We start from the raw sequence: 18,458 nt of genomic DNA on the forward strand, positions 1-18,458 counted from the left end.
CCATTCAACAGAGTAGTCATGTTTTCCATTCTATTATTTCAGTAGCAACACTTGGTGAGTGTAAGCGGTATTTAAATTGTGTTTCATCACGTGTGACCTGACAAGTCAAGTGCACTTAAAATCAGCCACTAATACACAGCCCACATATCACTTCATCCAGCATTATCCTAAGCTAACCACACCCATTTCACCTGTGTATGCATCTCTCTTTCTTTTCCTCTCTCTCTCTCCATTCTCTCATCATCCTCTCTAAAGCAGTGCGCACACATCCTCCAAAAAGAGGTGGGTTTTATTCTTTATTTTATTTGTTTTAAATTCTTTTGGATTAAAACTACATTTTGTAACATTTCACTGAAGGGCAGCGTTCATAAGGCTACACAACACCTATGTAAGCCTTTTATGACAACTGACAGAAACCTACACACTCAATAAACCAAAGTTCTTTGCATCATGAAAATGTTTCTATATAGCACCCAAAAGGGTTCTTGTATTGTTACAAGCTTGACATCGTCACAATAGAAGAATAATTTTGGGTGCTTTATAGACAAAAGTTTTCGATAGAACCATCTATAGTACATTCTCCATCAGTCTAATGAACCTTTCATGATGTACATAACCCTTTATTCATGCAAAGGGTTTTTTGAGTTATCATGGTTGTATATAGAAGCATTTTCTTTACTAAAGAGCCCTTGAATAACCATCTTTTTTAAGAGTGTATAAAGACATTTAAAAATGCCTTATTCCAATGTGTGTCAGTTGTTATAACACTTTTGAGGAGAAATGACATCAAAACTGATAAAAGCAGATGCTTGTTGGAACAAGCCTTTATTAATGTTTATGTAGGTTTATGTCAGTTGTCATAACAGGCTTACTGCTGCCAGACAGTGAGTGATTCAGGTTTTTTAGTAAATTCTACTAAAATTACTGCCTAAAGTTGTAAACATTGCTAATTAAATACATTTTGCTAATGTAAAATGTTTCTCTCTCTCTCTCTCTCTCTCTCTCTCTCTCTGAGTGTATATGTGTGGAAGAACAGAAAAGAGTCAGCACTGATTTATCTTTATTGCTTTCTTTATAGATTAAAATGGGCTGCTTCACATTCGTCAAAGTTATGATGGTTTTGTTCAACTTGTTAATCTTGGTAAGCATGTTGTGTTTTCTCATTACATGTATGCATATAAGCCTAAGAAGGGTGGGGGAGTGGCAGTGTTTAGAAGAGTAATTGCATTTCCGTATTTATTGCCAGAGATTTTTATGTGCTGCGTAAAGTACTAAGGAGATTCAGGCTGCCTCTGAATGTGCAGAAAGTAATTTACACCCCGATAATACAAACATATAACAAAGGAGTTTTCAAACTGTATGTCACAGTCCTACACTGAGGCGTACATCATCAACAAGGCAATCACACTTTCTTACACACTGCAATTTTCATCTCATTAACTTTAAAGCTTCTAATTTCGTCACCTTTGTTTGTGAGCTAATGTTCCTGCCTAATGATGCTGCTAGAATGGAGAGAGACTTCACCGTCGCTGGGTGGATCATTTATTTAATTATATATTTTTGCTGCAGTCATGACTGCTATTGTTGCGTTTTCTTTGCTGAGGGGATTTACAGTGTAGTAGAAGTTATGCTCTCCTAAGAGGATTTTAAATTGCATTTGAGCCAGTTCTAAGAATACTGACATGAAAACCAAATCAGTTTACCATTTGGTTTGGACTACACTGATGTGAACAGTTGTGAAGTTTAGGAAGCAGAGTCTTACACATCTTTCTATTGTTTTAATGTATTATTAATGGGCGTACAGTATAATATATTCATAAGCCATCCTAATTAGTATCAAGGCTTACCAGAAACCCTTACGGCTATGGGCTGTGTTGCATTTCTACGTATGCCATTCATGTGTGCTATATGATAACATGCTAGTCAGTCAAGGGCTGGTTAACAATTAATCACTCATTCTGATGTTTACCCTGCTGTGGCGTGTGAAGGCCAAAAGCAGTTTAGCGTCTCTCAGAGTGGGATTCAACAGGAAGCTTGGAGTTTTTAAATAGCGATTTTCACTCCAGCGAAAGTATTTTACAAAGGAAGATTGGTAAAACATTGGAAAGATAAAACATTACAGTTTCAATCAAAAAACAGCACAGTTGCATGCTAGTAGAAAGGCATATGCTAGCCTACAAAAATGTTTTGTAATATGGATATCCTTCATGAAAATTGAAATGTTTAACTAATAAATCACAAGATTACTATTCTGTGTCATTTCATGCTACACAATTTATCTAAAAGGATGTGCACACCTCTCTATCACACCAATATGAGCTTGTTGGACAATACATTCCAAAGCAATTGGCATTAATGTGGAATTGGTCCCCTTTTGTGGCTACTACAGCCTCCACTCTTCTGGGAGGGCTTTCCGCAAGATTTTGGAGTATGTCAGTTGGATTTTGTGTCCATTCAGTCAAAAAAGCATTTGTGAGGTCAGGCTCTGATGTCGAACAAGAGGCCTGGGTCTCAACTGACGTTCCAGTTCATCCCAAAAGTGTTCAGTGAGGTAAAGGTCAGGGCTCTGTGCAGGCCACTGGAGTTCCTCCATACCAAACACGTCAAACCATGTTTTTATGAACCTCACTTTAGCTTGGTTGTTTTACTGCAGTGAGTCACACTGAAGCAAGCTGAAGTTCCAAATCATGTCAGCATTTCTCTCAAGCTAACCTAAATGTCAAGTAAAATAAGTAAAAGGTGAAGAGCCTTGGGTAAAGCTAGCATAACACTGCGTAGCAGAGTGAACTAACAGGCAGCTTCTTAAACTTCTCTCTCTCTCTCTCTCTCTCTCTCTCTTTCTCTATCTCTGTCTCTGTCTCTCAACCAGAAAAAATGACTATTTGTGTGCTTCTTAAAGGAAAGTGAATCCCAGTTTCTCAACATATTTACAAGATGTTTAACAGTAAATTAGTCCTCTCTAATTCTCACTCAGTCCTTTTTCCAAAATGACGATATCGCCTTTTACACATCGACCTGATTACATCGCCCTGTCGCCTAGGCTTAGTTGGAATTTGTATTTTTGTCTGTTTTCTGTCCATTATTATACTCTTGCAGTTTAAATGAAAAAGTTAGTTAGATAGCTTTTAGGATAAGAGGCTAAATTACATTACATTTTTAGTTACCTAGCTAATTTATAGAAAAGCCTAATGGTTGGTTGTGTCATAGACACGTTATGGCTCATCATTTGGTTGAAGAAACTGATAACTTCCAACTAATAGCTTCCAAAAAATTAAGGTAATTTTGAAAAGCACCTTGGTCCAGTTCCCAGCCTAGAAGGCTCTCTTGGTCTTGTGCAATGGCAATCCATTCCCTAGCACTCGCCAGCTTTCTGTCCTCTGCAGTGCACTATTTCATTTCCTGAGTTTCTCCTGCCAAAGAACTGATTTACATGCAATCTCTACAGTGCATCTTCTCCTGACACGACACTCCCCACATGTGGCATTTCATTAAAGGATCGGGCCTACTCCACTGAAAAAAGGGGAATGCCAGGAGCAATTATGACAAACAGAAGGAAACGTTTGGAGGCAAGAAGTTGAGGGTGATATGCTTGTCATATCTGATTTTCTGAGAGCTGCTGCGATTATCAAAGACAGGTGGGAGAAAGTCATGTGGCAAACACTGAGAATATTCTGGAAGGTGTGTTTAAAAAAAAGGTGTAAGTGAAAAAAGGCAATATGCAGAGCTGATGGGATGGAGTCATTTGTGTTTTATCTGACAGGCGGTGGAGTCACAGAGGAACCACTCTGACAGCTGTGATTGCATTTGACATGGACTATCAGGTTTCAGAGACAGTTACACTGCCACATTTGAGCCAGCACACTGACATTACCCCTCTCATTAACCCTCCCGTCACTGAAACAGCATTAATTTGCTCAAAAGGAAGCTCTGCAGTTCAAAACTTTTGACATTTTAATATAGAGGCAAGAAACAAAAATACTGTGAAAAATGACAAACAAAAAAATAAAAAGAGCTATTAATGATATTTCATGAGAAGTGACTACAACAGCACTTAAATTGTAGGTTCATTATTTGGTTATTAATCTCAGGACTTATTATTAAACTAATGTGTATGTTACATAGGTAGGAGTAAGTAACTGAAGTGCGGGCCGACACATGAGTCCTTATGAGTATTTGAAAGGGTTACAGCAGTCTTCTTTTTATACTTTAAAGGGGGCAACGAAACATACAGACATACCTGATTTGAGGAAAACCTATATGCAACACAGACAAAAGTTAACTTATTTACTGCAGGGTACTTAAATATGGCTTCAATATGGTTTAACACATTGGAAAAAATAACCATAAACTACAAAATGTGCCATGACTTTAGCACAGGCCACATTTTATGTTTTCTTTCCCAGCATGATATTGAGAAAATAAACAGTAATTGTGCATTAAAATGTGCAGAACTGTGCTCTCTGTAGAGGATGTGGTAACTTATTTTCACCCTTTCACCCAAACCTTTGCATATGACTGTAGATACAATGTATTTCAATATACATTAAGCTCCAGACCCATATAGAGACCCTTTTTGTGCTTCCTATTGAGGCTTTTACGATTAATTAATGACCTACCACTGTGGCTGAACACATGCCTCGGGTACAGAATGCCAGTAATGTCAGCTCACTAAGGAGGATTCCTACAGTGCCCTCCAGAATTACTGGTACCCTTGGTGAAGATGAATATAAAAGCTTATGGGCAACATTACTAAGAGTGTCGATAATTCTGCACTGTAGGAAGAAATACTGATAGTTACTCTGTGATGTATTAACACAAGTATACAGGCATGAAGCTTGGTTTGCAGTTAGAAGAGCTTTAAGAACTTGTGTTACTGTTCTTTTTCGAGCATAGAGAAATTCACAGAGAAGAATTTCATATTTCTGGGAACAATTTGGAGTATTTCAATAAATTGTAATAACTGCAACAAATACCATTATAAATTACCGCTCTGAACAATGTTTTTTGCTTATGAGTATGAATTTACTTATACATTTTAAACTGTTGTGTATTTGTTATACTGTACGTCAGTAATGTACTGCACTGTCATAGGAGAAAAATCAGATTAATCAAATTTTCCAAATTTTGGTGTCTGAATTTTGCTTCTTTAGTTTAGCGCTAGAGCTATGAGGCTAAAGGAGCCAAAAAAAAAAAACTAGAAGCCAATAGTCACCCAAATTCTTTTTAAACCATGTCCAGGTCTTTTAAGGTCACACATACTAGTCACTGTGGTTTAGTGCACAGAATGACTTACTGTGAACTACAAAGATTAATGAAACTTCACCGTGTAACTAAATGCTGGGAGCAGCCATTTTAACCAGTTAAGATGGCTACCCCCAGGCCTTCATTTACACTGTGAAGTTTTCTTAAGCTTTAGATGCAGTTGTTATAGATCTAGATGTTGAATGGGTTTAGATGAGTGTTGTAGGTGTATTTACGGAACAGATTTGAGTGACTATTGACTTCTAATATTTGTTAGCAACTTTAGCTTAGTAGCTCCTGCGCTAAACTAAAGTAGCAAAATTTGGACACCAAACATGTCTTGGCTGATCAATTATGTCTGAGGTGGAAAACTGTAGGAATTAGATTTTTCTTTGAACCATTTTGTTGATGACCCTGTAGTCTACCTTGGTCACTTCCCAGATAGCAAACCATATATTGGTCCACTGGCTTGATAAGGTCTGCACCCCAATGACTGTATGCCACTACAAGCCCACCCCTGGACCACCCAGATTGCATACAAGGTCTAAAGTCAAATGCACACATGGCTTTTACTTTGGAAAATAAGCTCAGACAAATATTACAAACAACTGAGAGAAAAAAACATCATGACTAGGCCTAATGTAAAATGATTTTGTTAATGTTGTTGGTGACACTGACTGTGAATTTCTCTATGCTTGAACAAAAAAACTTCTCTAACCAAAAAGCAAGCATTATGCCTGTTTGCTTGTGTGCTAGAGTAAAATTATTTGCTAATCTAATTTACAAAGGATAACAAAAAACCAATGAAGGAAACAAGTAAATTGGACTGTGAGTGGAAAATGAGTGATTAAAAGTGGCATTTTGTCTAATATTGTGCTTAGCCACCAGTAGTCTGACTGGAAAATGCTGAGCAAAAAGCCAGTGTGCCACCAGCTTTGCTGTCAGTGGGCCAGCAGTAGCCCATTATCCTCTTGCTATCTGGATTGTCTTGTGTGGTCTTGTAAACATGTGTGTTTGTTGCAGCAAGGCCCTGGAGGAATGTTAGCTGCTGTTGTTTTTTTCCTGTAACCAACAAGATCAAGATTAAGAAGGATTGTCATCCCAACCGTATACAAGTATACAGTGGAGCCATACCCACTATATACTTGTATATATCTATTAAGTCTTTCTTGATCTTGTTGGGTACAGGAAAACACTAACAACAACACAGAACACAGTTGTCAGTGTTGTGTAAGGCTGTACCTGTGTTTTCGCAGGTGGGGGGTCTAGCGCTGGCGGCGGTGGGAATTTGGCTGAATGCTGGTGGAGATTCCCGCCTACAGATTTTGGGGATGTTTTCCTTGAACGTCTTGCACTTTGTCAATGTTGGCTACTTCTTCGTTGCCTTTGGAGGTGTAATGGCACTGCTAGGATTTCTGGGCTGCTGTGGAGCCAAAAAAGAGAGCAAATGTCTCCTGATAATGGTAATGAGCAATATTTTACATTATCAAGCACTGGAAATATGAATCAAATGAAATAAATCCATGATCTGCTAGTTTATACAGCCTCCTATAGTCACAAATATGATTTAAATTTAAATGAAATGTTATCAACATTTAAGTGACTATTTTACTTACACTAGCTTTTATAGTCTTATATGTTAGCATACATTGCCCTTTGACCTCAGATAGTCTTAAGAGCTTGATAATGAGCCATGCTTGTTATTTTTTCCCTATATGTACAGTTCTTTTCCATCATTCTGGTCATTTTCATCTCTGAACTGGCAACTGCAGTGGTTATCCTGGCCTATTCTTCATTAGTAAGTTTTGCTCTGAGGTCCTCGCTTCCCAGTACACTCTCTGCCTTCTTTGGTTCCTGCCTGTTTTATTTCCATGTACATTCCTACCATATTCTGGCCATCATTAAATATGGGGAGTTTGCAGCAGCTCCAGTACATTCTGCTTCTTAATGACTAGCCGATTGCCCCAGGCTTCATGCCATAGCTCTCACTCTCAGCAATTTATCCAGGTCCAGTACTGAAGTTCAAGCATTTTATATGCAAAACAGGCTATTTACATATATAGCTGTGCCCATTTAGTGAAATGTATAATAATTACAACAATTTCAAGTGAGTTATGGAAAGCGGTTTAAGAGAATAATGCATTTTAATAAAGACAATAAAACCTTTCTGGCTGAATTACCGAATTAATCTGTGTCATTATGGAACAATCTCAGCTAATGCATGTTAGGTGTCAAACACAGAGGTGGAATACACCTGAACACTCAGGTTTATTTATGCTCTGTTGTCATTAGGAATAGTCCATTTCCCCTCCAATGCTTGTCCAAGGCCTTGAGAAAGTTTGCCTATTTGCTGGTCTCTAGTGGAACTGTCCAGCTTTGTTGGAAATGGCCCTCTGGGTATTGCTGCACGCATGAAATCAGACTGTTCATGGAACGTCATTTACATGGCTATCTGGATGAAAGACTGCAGCTCATCAGCTATCTGATGCTGCAAAGGCTATTCAGCAGGCGAGTGGGAGGAACAAAGAAGGACATATGTTTGAATTATAGACACTCTAAGTTGTTAGGGGGAACATTAGGCATGCACAAGCACATTTAATGTGCTGTTTGTCACCATCGTTCACATGCAACCATCCATTTATTCATTATCATGACGAAAGAATAGTCGTTTTAATAATGCATATGCTCGTCTATAACCTGCCTTTTCTGCTGTGGTTTTGATAAGTATGGAACACATAGGCATAACAATAACACAGCAATGAGAATTTGAATAATATATGCATCTGCCTGAATAATCAGTAAAAGCATGAGATAAGTCATGACATGTTGTTTATATGGACTGCAGTTTAATGTTGTTGTTCTTTGCTACAGTCGAACTGTACAGAATGCAAATCAGAGTCCTGTTATCTGGAGACAGATCAGAAAAGTGCAGTGATTTATTTAAGAATGCTTTGTTTCTCATCTGGAAAGATTGTTTGTGGTATTAGACTGCCTTGTGAAAAAAATGTGTCATGCATAATGACATCAAATATTTGCATTCTTATAGTAAAATACTGAAACAGAATTCAGTGCTGTGAAAAAGTATTTGCCCCTTCCCAATTTCTTCTATTTTTGCATATTAGTTACACTTGAATGTTTCAGTTCACAAACTACTTTTAATATTAGACAAAGATAACACAAGGAAACACAAAATGCTTAGCTACTACATCAAACAGCTAACCAAATTCAATTGACTGTTGGGTTCAGTTTCACTAGTCATAGCCAGGCATGATTACTGCTAGACCTGTTGAATCTAAAGACCACTTAAATAAAACTTGTTTGGCAATGTGAAGCAGCCCAGAAAGTCTCAAAAAGCAACACATGATGCCATGTTCTAAAGATGCAAAACAAAGTCAATGAAATCTGCCAGTCTGGAAAGGGTTACAAAACCACTGCTAAGGCTCTGCGACTCCAGCGAACCACAGTAAGAGCCATTATCCACTTGGAACAATGATAAACCTGACCAGGAGTGGCTGGCTTACCAAAATTTCACCAAGATTGCATCAACAACCCATCCAGGAGGTCACAAAAGAACTTAAACATCTAAAGAACTGCAGGCCTCACTCGCTTCAGTTAAGGTCAAAGTACAAGATTCCACAACAAGAAAGACACTGGGCGAAAATGACATACATAGGAGTGTTTCAAGGCGCTAACCACTGCTGACCAAAAAGAACACAAAGCTTGTCTTGCATTTGCCAAGAAACATCTAGATGACCCTCAAGACTTTTGGAATATTTTTCTGTGGATTGATGAGTCAAAGGTAATATTTTATGGAAGATATGGGTCCTGTTATATCTGGCATAAAACTAACACCACATTCCACTATAAGAACATCATACCAACAGTCAAACGTGGTGGTGGTCGTGTGATGGTCTGGGGCTGCTTTGCTTCTGCAGGACCTGGATGACTTGTCATAACTGATGGATCCATTAATTCTGCTCTCTGTCAGAAAATTCTGAAGGAGAATATCTGCCCGTCAGTTCGTGACCTAAATGATCTGAAGCACACAAGCAAGTCCACTTCTGAAACGAACCGTTCATGCTCAAAAACCCTCCAGTGAAGCCGAATGAAAACAATTCTGCAAAGAAGAGTGGGCCAAAATTCCTCCACAGCAATGTCAAAGATTCATTGCAAGTTATTGAAAACGTTTGATTGCAGTTGTTACTACCAAAATAGCCAGTTATTAAGTTTAGGGGGGCAATTACTTTTTCTTACTATTTTAAAATGATCATTCCATTTATCTTAAATAAATGGAATGATCATTTAAAAGCTGCATTTTGTGTTTACTCGTGTTGTCTTCATCTTATTAAAATTATGGATGATCTGAAACAATTAAATGCGACAAATGAGCAAAAATAGAAGAAATCAGGTGAGGGGCAAATACTTTTTCACGGCACTGTAGATGGTACATTTTGTTGCACTATACTATGCATACTACATACAAACTATATATATATATATATATATATATATATATATATATATATATATATATATATATATATATTAGGGGTGCGGGAAAAACTCGATTCTTACATGCATCGCGATGCGGACGTGAACGATTCTGAATCGATTCACAAATGTCAAAAATCGATTTTCTGAATATTTAATTTATAATGTAATGTTGACGGAACGCAAAACGCGGAACTGGAAGTGGGGAAGTGCAGCGCCCGGACAGTCTCTGGCGGCACATAACAAAAACACAACTGGATGAGTGAGAAATCCGACCGGCTCCCTCTGCATTAAAGCCAGGTCAGGTCAGGAGTCACAACACAAATGATAAGAAGAGACATTTTGCCTTTCAACAAAGTCAAACCACCAACATTTAATGTCCAGTATGTCTCATTATGTGATAATGTCCTAGTATAGACTAAACAATATAAACGAGAGCGCAGATTTACTTTGCTCTGCTTTAAGCTTTAGCTATAGCCGCTTTCCTCCCATCTCCGCCAGAAAACTTTTCTTCAAAACTAGTAAAATGTAAACTCTTGTAAAATGTCTCAGCATCCGGCTGTTTTACGAGGCTGAAGTCGCTTCTCATTCGCATCTCGTTCTAATTTTCCCGTTCTACCTTAAATTCTGCCTTAGGCGCCGAATGTAACTGCTGCACCATTTAAGGTGGAACGGGAAAATTCGAAAGAGAAGCGAGTTCATTTTCGCAACTTTTTAGAGAAAGACAGTCTCTCGTTGCAGATTTAACCAACCGCCCTGCTTATAAATGTGAATAAGTCCTCCAAATGTTTGTCTTAATATCTGTTTTTTCGTTCGCTACTGGCGAGGCCAGACTTCGGGGCTATGTGACCTGCTGTCTGCTGTCTGTTCTCAGTCTTTGAGAACCAGGGCTTTCGCGCTATGCTGCACACTTCGGAGCCGAGATCCCACCCCCCCCCCAGAATACTATATGTATAGTATTCTATTACAGTATAGTATACATATTATATAATAGAATGCATAGTATTATATTATGCTGTACAATGTAATAGAATACATAGCTTTCTATTATTTTTACAGTACTGTGCAAATGTCAGAGATCACTCCTCACTTATTTAATTTCAAGTCAAAATAACGATTGAGTACAAGTTATTCATTTTTCAGCATCAGGATAAAAGCAGTTAATCATTTTTTAGGAGCGAGTCAAAGAAACATAAGTGACAAAGAAACAAAAAAAAGACAGTGACAAACTGGAGTTTGAAAAACATTTCAAAGATGTAGAGAACATCCACTCCTGCCCAGACCTCAACATCAATGAAAGTGTTTAAGATTACTCATGTTTGGGATCACTTGTGAAAATGTAACCAACTTCTAAGACTGAGCTTTGAAAAAAATCGAAAAAAATGGAATAATTATTAAATATATGTTTTCTGATTTTCTCCTGATGCTGAAAAATAAATAACATGTGCTTAATGGCTGTATTGACTGGAAATTAAATAAATGAATGGGTGGTCTCTGACATTTGCACAGTACTGTAGATACTATATCTATGCTGTACACGCTACAAAAAAATACATAGCGTGTTAGTATACTATACACACTACTCACTATATTGTACACACTAATAGAATATATAGAATAATATTGTATGTATTATTGTATGAAGCTTGTATTACATTTGCATTTACATTCACAGCATTTAGCAGGAGGTTTTATCCACAGTGACTTACAGAAGTGCTTTGTTGACCACTTAGAGAATATATCCTAGCTAGTGCAAATAGCTCATACATACTGCAAATAAAACATTGCTGCCTTTGTTTGAGTTATACGACTCAGTCCTGTCAGTGATCGTTAAGTTGTCCTTTGTGCTCATAGTTGTAGAAAATGCTTCTCTCAGCATGTTGGAGGTCCATGGTGGTTATGAGTTGCACCCAGCCCTGTTTAGTGCTAACTGATCTTAGCTCGGCATTTAGCAGGCTCACTTTCCCTACAGCACTTTGTCCTGCCGCAAAATGTGAGGGAATGGCATCAGACAGTGATGGATTAGCCTAGCTGGTGCATAATAACCCCACTGATCTGTGTCCCTCTCCCTTCTTCTTGGGGGGGGGGTCTTTTAATTGCAGCTTGTCTGCACGTCCCCCCAGGCATGCGGAGGTCCACTTGCAATGACCCAACCCCCCCACACACCCTCCTCCATCCATCCATCCATCTCTCCTTTTCACCAGCACTCCAGCTCTCCTGCAAATGACTCTGGATGTGATTGAAAGTCATCAGGGTTTATTAATCAAAACCCCAACAAATAAGAAGAGAGAGCAGAAGAGGGCAGAGTGAAAGAGTGGAGGACAGCACAGAAAGGAACATATATGCTTTTTTTTTCATTGTTGTTTTCGGCAGCACTCCAACCTCAGAGAGAGAGAGAGAGCACACAAAGCCATACATTAGTTATACACAAAGGGCACCACACTTTAGCAAAGGCAGTTGCCGCATCGCTGCATCCTTTTATATAGTTTGCTGCACGAAATGATAATTTGATGTAACATAATTGGTTGAAACCTCACCAGCCAAAAGCATCAATATATATGGAAATTCGTTTCTAAGATCAGGATTAACATAAAATAATCATCTTTAGAGCTGTCCTAACTTTGAGCATTTGTTTATTTCGAGCATTCATCATCAAACAAAACAAATAAAGACTCAAAGTAGGGAACGCGATCAGAGATGGCCCTGTGCACAGCTAGAGAAGCTAGTAAACATGAACTGTAACAGGTGCATAAGAGAAGAAAAACCAGCCTAGCTTTCTAGCATTGACTCATGTTTCATTCTATATTTTTGATGCATTCCAGTATTGTGCAAATTGGCTTTATTTATTTACATTCCAGTCAAAACAGCCTTTAAGTAGAAGTTATCAATTTTTTCAGGAGATATGTCTGAGGAGATTAGATGTAAGATACCCAAACTGCAGTTAATGCTCTTAAAAATTTAGAGGAGCAATTGTGCAAAACCTGGTAGACCACCCAACCTATTGCCATCAAATAAACAGCACCTAAAGCTTTTATCTTCAAGAGATACAAAAATATTAAGCTCCACTCTTGCTTCAAATCCGAAAAAATCCATAAGTGTTTCTGTCCATCCTTCCACTGTGAGAAGACAACTCAGAGTTACAGGTCTAAATGGATGTGTTGGTGTCAAGAAGTCGTTATTGAGGAAAATTGATCTTAGAAGCTGCTGGTGTTCTCAGAACAATGGACTGAACATCACTTAATGTGTTTGGGATTGCTTGGATTGTGAGAAGCAGAAAATGCAACCAACTTCTTAGACTGAACTTTGGAGGTGTGGATAAATATCCCCACAGATTTATTTGAAAAAATAAAAGCAAGTCTCCTGAAAGGAATGAAAGCTGTAATAAATATGAAGGGTGGACACACTAAATACAGAAAAATGTGTTATACTATTTAATTGTTGAGGCCTCTTCCTGCTTTTATCCTGCTGCTGGAAAATGAATAACTGTGTACTTAATGGCTGTTTTGACTGGAAATTAAATAAACGAAGGGTGGTCTCTGACTTTTGCATAGTACTTCAGGTACATGTTTCTGCCAACCACTAGCTTGATCTGTTTCCTCTCTAGTTTGAGAACGTCCTAAAGGCATGGTCCACACCTGTTCTGAAGGAGCAGTATGGAAAAGATAAAGTGGTCACAGACATGTGGGATGTGACCATGAAGAAGGTAAGCCAGAGCTAATCAAAGCACATCTTGCCCCACAGTGTGGCCACGTTTCCTGGACTGCCACCAAACAAACCAGTGCACACTCTGATCCATGCCTGGGGCAGCTCAGTATGTGGCTGACTAAAAATTCATCAGACATATTTCCGCACCAGAGCACTCTCATAACCCCCACAGGCCAACATAAGGTGGGAAAAAGTAAATGTGAGAACTGGATTGTTAAATAAACTGCCAAAGAGAAGTTGAGAAAGTAATGAAATTCTAACCAGTGCTTTGGAATCAATATTCATTCATGTAACCATGAAGGGACAGCCGCATTAACCCAGTAAAATATCTGCTTAATTTTTTTTCATGCAGAAACACATGCTGTGTGTGTACACTGAGTGTAATTACCATTAACTGTGCAGTTTCTCCTGTCGTACTGTACCATAGCTGCACTGCTGTGGCTTCACCAACTACACAGACTTCAACAATTCATATTATTATGAGGAAAATGGTGACATATATCCTCCCAGCTGCTGTGAAGATCCTGAAATCCTCTGTGATGCGGAGAACGCACTGCATAGTGACATAAAGGTAAGAAAGGACATTGTTAAAATGATGGTATTACATAAATCTGTATATATGCTGAGGGGGTTGGCCAAAGTAATAGTTATAGTAACTGTTATAATGATGTATGAAAGGGCCCATGTCATACATTTCATCTTTTTTCTTTGTTTTTAATAAATGATTATGATGTAGCATGTAAACATTCTCAGTGTTCTAAAACGTCCATTCACAGCCCACTGCATTCACTCTATACATGGAAATTAAACTGCAAATACATTCCATGAAATCCGGCACATTTACATACTTTAGCCTACAGCAGTTTAGCCCCGCCCATTCATGCTGAAGTAGGGTTTCAGCCATTACTGCAAGAGGCACAATGCATGACAACCTTTCAGAATCAGAGATAATTTACATAAAGCACTAGAAAAAAAGGTCCTGTTTCAGTGACATATATGAACATGAACAAGCGCACCTTCTTTGTCCAGTGCTGCAGTTTATTCAGTCCAACCAAACATTTCTGTAAACGACAGACTTGAAGGCAGCTCATCTGAACAGAGACTAGCTATGAGGCTAATATCAGATCAGAAAGCGAATAATTTCAGCTTTTTTGGTAAAAAAATAAAATTTTTAATTTTATTTATTTTTTCTGGTTTGAGTAGTGAAGCAACAACATGGCTTGTAAAAAAATGTTGATGACAAAAACAGTGTTTAAAAACAAATGAACTGTGAGGAATGTGTTTTTCTCAAAACCAATATGTCTCTTTTGTCTGTGGCGTGTGTCAAAAGTGGAAACGTTGAGTGCCATTACTGTGCCAAATAAATCAATGACTGAGAATAACCGTACTGCAAAATTCAGCTCTGAGGATAAATAAAATAAACCCAAAGCTTAGCATGAAAGGTCCACTTGACCAGTCATTCATTCCCAGATGGTGTTAAAGCTTAAATGCTCATTAAGAACTTTATTTGTAATTTATCTAATTTATTTTAACTTATTAAAGTCAGGATTTTTAAAGAATCCCCTAAAATCCAATGGCCATACAGTTCTAAAATCTTCATTAAATCATAAAGGTACTTTCAAAAGAACAGTTTATCAAAACATATTTCATGTGTCTTATTATATCTTATTCATTCTTTAGACTAATTCTTAATGGTTAATCAACTAAAGGTTCACTGTAAAAATAAATATTGCTGTTTTAACTCAAAAAAGTTACCAAACTGCCTTGAAATTTTGAGTTAACTGAACTTCTATTAGTAGGTTAACAGAACAAGAACCTGTGTCTTAAGTTCTGTTGACTTATTATTTGAAATTCAAAAAACTTAAAACGTTACTAATTTTTGAGTTGAATTACCTTGTCTGCATTCACTTAGGTTAGTTTGTTTATCTGGACCTTTGTAAGCAAGAAATGTGATGTAAGTGGACCTTCATAAGTTTCAGTTGAACACCACTGATGTAGGAACTGAGTCCTTTACCACTGAGAAGCTGTAAAACTGGTCTGAATTAAAATTTATAGAACCAGTATTTCTGTCCTTAGGGCTGTTATGAACATCTTACTTTGACCATAAAAAAGAAAGCCTACATTGTTGGAGGAGTAGCTGCAGGGGTCTGTGGAGTTGAGGTAAGTTTATATTACAATTAAAGTCTTCCAGGTCCTGTTTGAAGGCAATCATGTAAGCACTACTAGCACTACTGTTTTATATACAGTAATTTTACAAGGTTTCAGCATTTTTATATGAGTATACTCTTAAAAAGGATGGTTCTTCAAGTGTTCTTTAGTAAAGGGAATGGTTCTATTTAGAAACATGAGTTCTTTGTAGAACCATTTCATATTTAAATGGCTCTTTGCATGGTGAAATGGATAAAGGATGTGTTGTACATGGGTCTTTTTGAAAATGGTCCTACATAACATCCAAAAGGGTTCTTCTATTGTTGCAAGCTTGACATCGTAACAATAGAAGAACTCTTTTTGGCGCTATATAGCACCATTTTCAAAAAGGTTCTATATAGAACCGTGTACAACACATTCTCCACCAATGTGATGAACGATTTCACCATGCAAAGAGCCATTTAATCATGAAATTATTATATACAGAACTCGCTGCTCAAAATACAACCATTCCCTTTACTAAAGAACTCTTTTTAAAGATTTAATACTCTCATTTGTCAAGTTCCAAGCTAATGTTTTGCATGTCTTGAACAAAGGACTGCTGTCTTTTTGGTTACATTCTGATTTACATGAGATTAAGCAGGTCATAACCACAAAGATTAATGATTTCGTGCTTCTCTTTTTGTCTTTTAGCTGGCAGCGATGGCTGTGTCCATGTACCTGTACTGTTATCTGGACAAACAAGGCACTTAGGAGACCCATGCATGTTCTGACTTGTATGTTCTATGACAACTGTTGTTATATAACTGCTCATGAAAGTTCATGTACAGCCAATGAATATCATAAGCCAGAATCTTTCTATAGACATGCACCTAAATTAGAGACCAGAGATTTTACAGGTTTTAAAGAAAATGCTGAAAATCAACATGCATATATGTGTATGTAATATGCAAAACGGATTGAATGAGGAAATAAGTAGACAACATTGTCCTAAAAATTTAGTTGCACTTACTGCTAGTATAGCCAACAAAACATTGTGGAATTAATTACTTCATAAACTTTCAGAAGCTTTCTGAGAGCAGCAAATTATGTTTGCACCGACAACAATGTGCCACATTACATGACAGGTGAATCATTAAAGGGTCACTACTTAGAGTAAAGACTTATCAGCTGTCACATATTCATTGCCTCAGTCAATAAACATCCATGTTTGCTCATTATTATGTTGTCTGGGGCTTTTCAGATTGACTAACTTGGAGAAACTCTACTGGCCAGTAATTTTACAGCACAGCAGGAAGCGGTGTCATTTGAGACAAAACAGAGAATGAATGCTCTTACGCCTTGGTTAAGAGACACAGCTTGTCAATAGTGCACATAAAATTGGGGTTATTATCTTAAATGGACATCCAAAGACTGAACAGACGTTGCCACTCTGTAATTCACTCTTCTTAGGCTTGTATTGTATATGTGCGCAGTATAACAAATATTGACCCAGTAAAGGCTTTTGTTAGAGGATGGAGATTGGAATATAGAAAAAGAGAATGGGCTCCATTTGACTTAGTTTAGTACATTCAGTTTCTCTAATAATGAACAGCTATAAAGTTCAGAGCTTCTGAAAAAAAAGAAACTTCTAATGATAGAAACACTGATTTCATTATAATGTATTACACATGAATATACACTATATGTGTAAATGTTTGTAGACATCTGCTTATCCAACATTTCTTCTGAAATCAAGGAAATTTCTTGCCTTTTTGCTGCAATAACAATCTCTACTCTCTGGGAAGGCTTAACACTGGATATTGGAACATTGCTGTGAGTATGAATTTGATTGCATTCAGCCACAAGGGCATTAGTGAGGCCAGGAACTGATGTTGGATACGTTCTGCATTACAAACACCACAAACTCATTCTGAAGGTATTCAGTGGTGCTCCCTCACACAGGCCCCCTACTCCACAGCCCAATGCTGGGTATCTTTATACCTCTCTAGCTGATGCTTGGCATTAGGCATTGTGTTCTTAGGCTACCAGAGGGTCCCATCCTATTGTCAAAGCTGTAATCTCTATGGTGATTACACAAGCTGTATGTGTACAGTACAATGCCTGTGTCAGCAATGGTGCACCTTAAAGTAGCTGAATTGACAAATTAGAAGGGGTGTCTGGTTTGGATAAATAATCTGTTTGTTTCTCTGAATGTCCAAATGAGAAATGATAAGCTGAATGCATGCATAGAAGTCTACAATTAGTGAGTGGTTCAGAATGTTTGCAACCAGCACCCAACACCACTGGCTGTACCCCTCTCAGTGTATGAAAGTCCAACATGTTGTATAGGGCAAGCTGTGTATGCTGACCCCAGGTTAGGGGAAGGCAGAGCATGCTGGGAGTCTCTCAATATCCAGAGGAGGAGGTGGATCAACATGGGGATTCACAAGATATAATGTACAAGAAGGGGTTGAGACTTGAGACTAGTCCCAGACTGCAGGAGCATCAAACTGGATGAGATTCCACGGAAACAAGGCCCTGATATGCCACAGCACATACTGACAGAGGGTGCATACTGAAAGAGTTGATCAAATACTCTGCTTAAAAAACAAACTGGGCCCACTCACACTGCTAGTCATGACAGCAGGCTAGTGCCAAATAGCATCCTAAGCCCTGAAGTCCTCCTCAAGGTTTACACTTTGGTAACATCAACAACATGCAGACCTATACAGACTTGTGTGATGTGCAGGCTTTGCGTGTATCACATCTGGTACAAAGCCCAATCTCACATCCCTGTCCTGATTTCATTTCTTAAGGACACTAGCTGTGGATAGGGAAGGATTTTGGGAAAACAGTTTGTTAGATTAAGAGTAGAACTAAACTGAAGGGCG

At 38.0% G+C, this 18,458-nt stretch overlaps 1 protein-coding gene across 1 annotated transcript; it reads left to right on the top strand.

The window, feature by feature from the left end:
- The first annotated feature begins 248 nt into the window (after positions 1 to 248).
- LOC118807542 (tetraspanin-1) lies at positions 249 to 16,704 on the top strand. The gene is made up of 8 exons (XM_036569566.1): positions 249 to 282; positions 1,079 to 1,141; positions 6,498 to 6,704; positions 6,965 to 7,039; positions 13,337 to 13,435; positions 13,865 to 14,008; positions 15,514 to 15,597; positions 16,279 to 16,704. The coding sequence occupies exons 2-8, from the start codon at positions 1,085 to 1,087 to the stop codon at positions 16,336 to 16,338; spliced, it is 726 nt and encodes a 241-aa protein (XP_036425459.1). The 5' UTR covers positions 249 to 282; positions 1,079 to 1,084; the 3' UTR covers positions 16,339 to 16,704.
- The last annotated feature ends 1,754 nt before the right edge of the window (positions 16,705 to 18,458 follow it).

This window comes from Colossoma macropomum, unplaced genomic scaffold (assembly GCF_904425465.1).
Source record: "Colossoma macropomum unplaced genomic scaffold, Colossoma_macropomum, whole genome shotgun sequence".
Classification (NCBI taxonomy): Eukaryota; Metazoa; Chordata; class Actinopteri; order Characiformes; family Serrasalmidae; genus Colossoma; species Colossoma macropomum.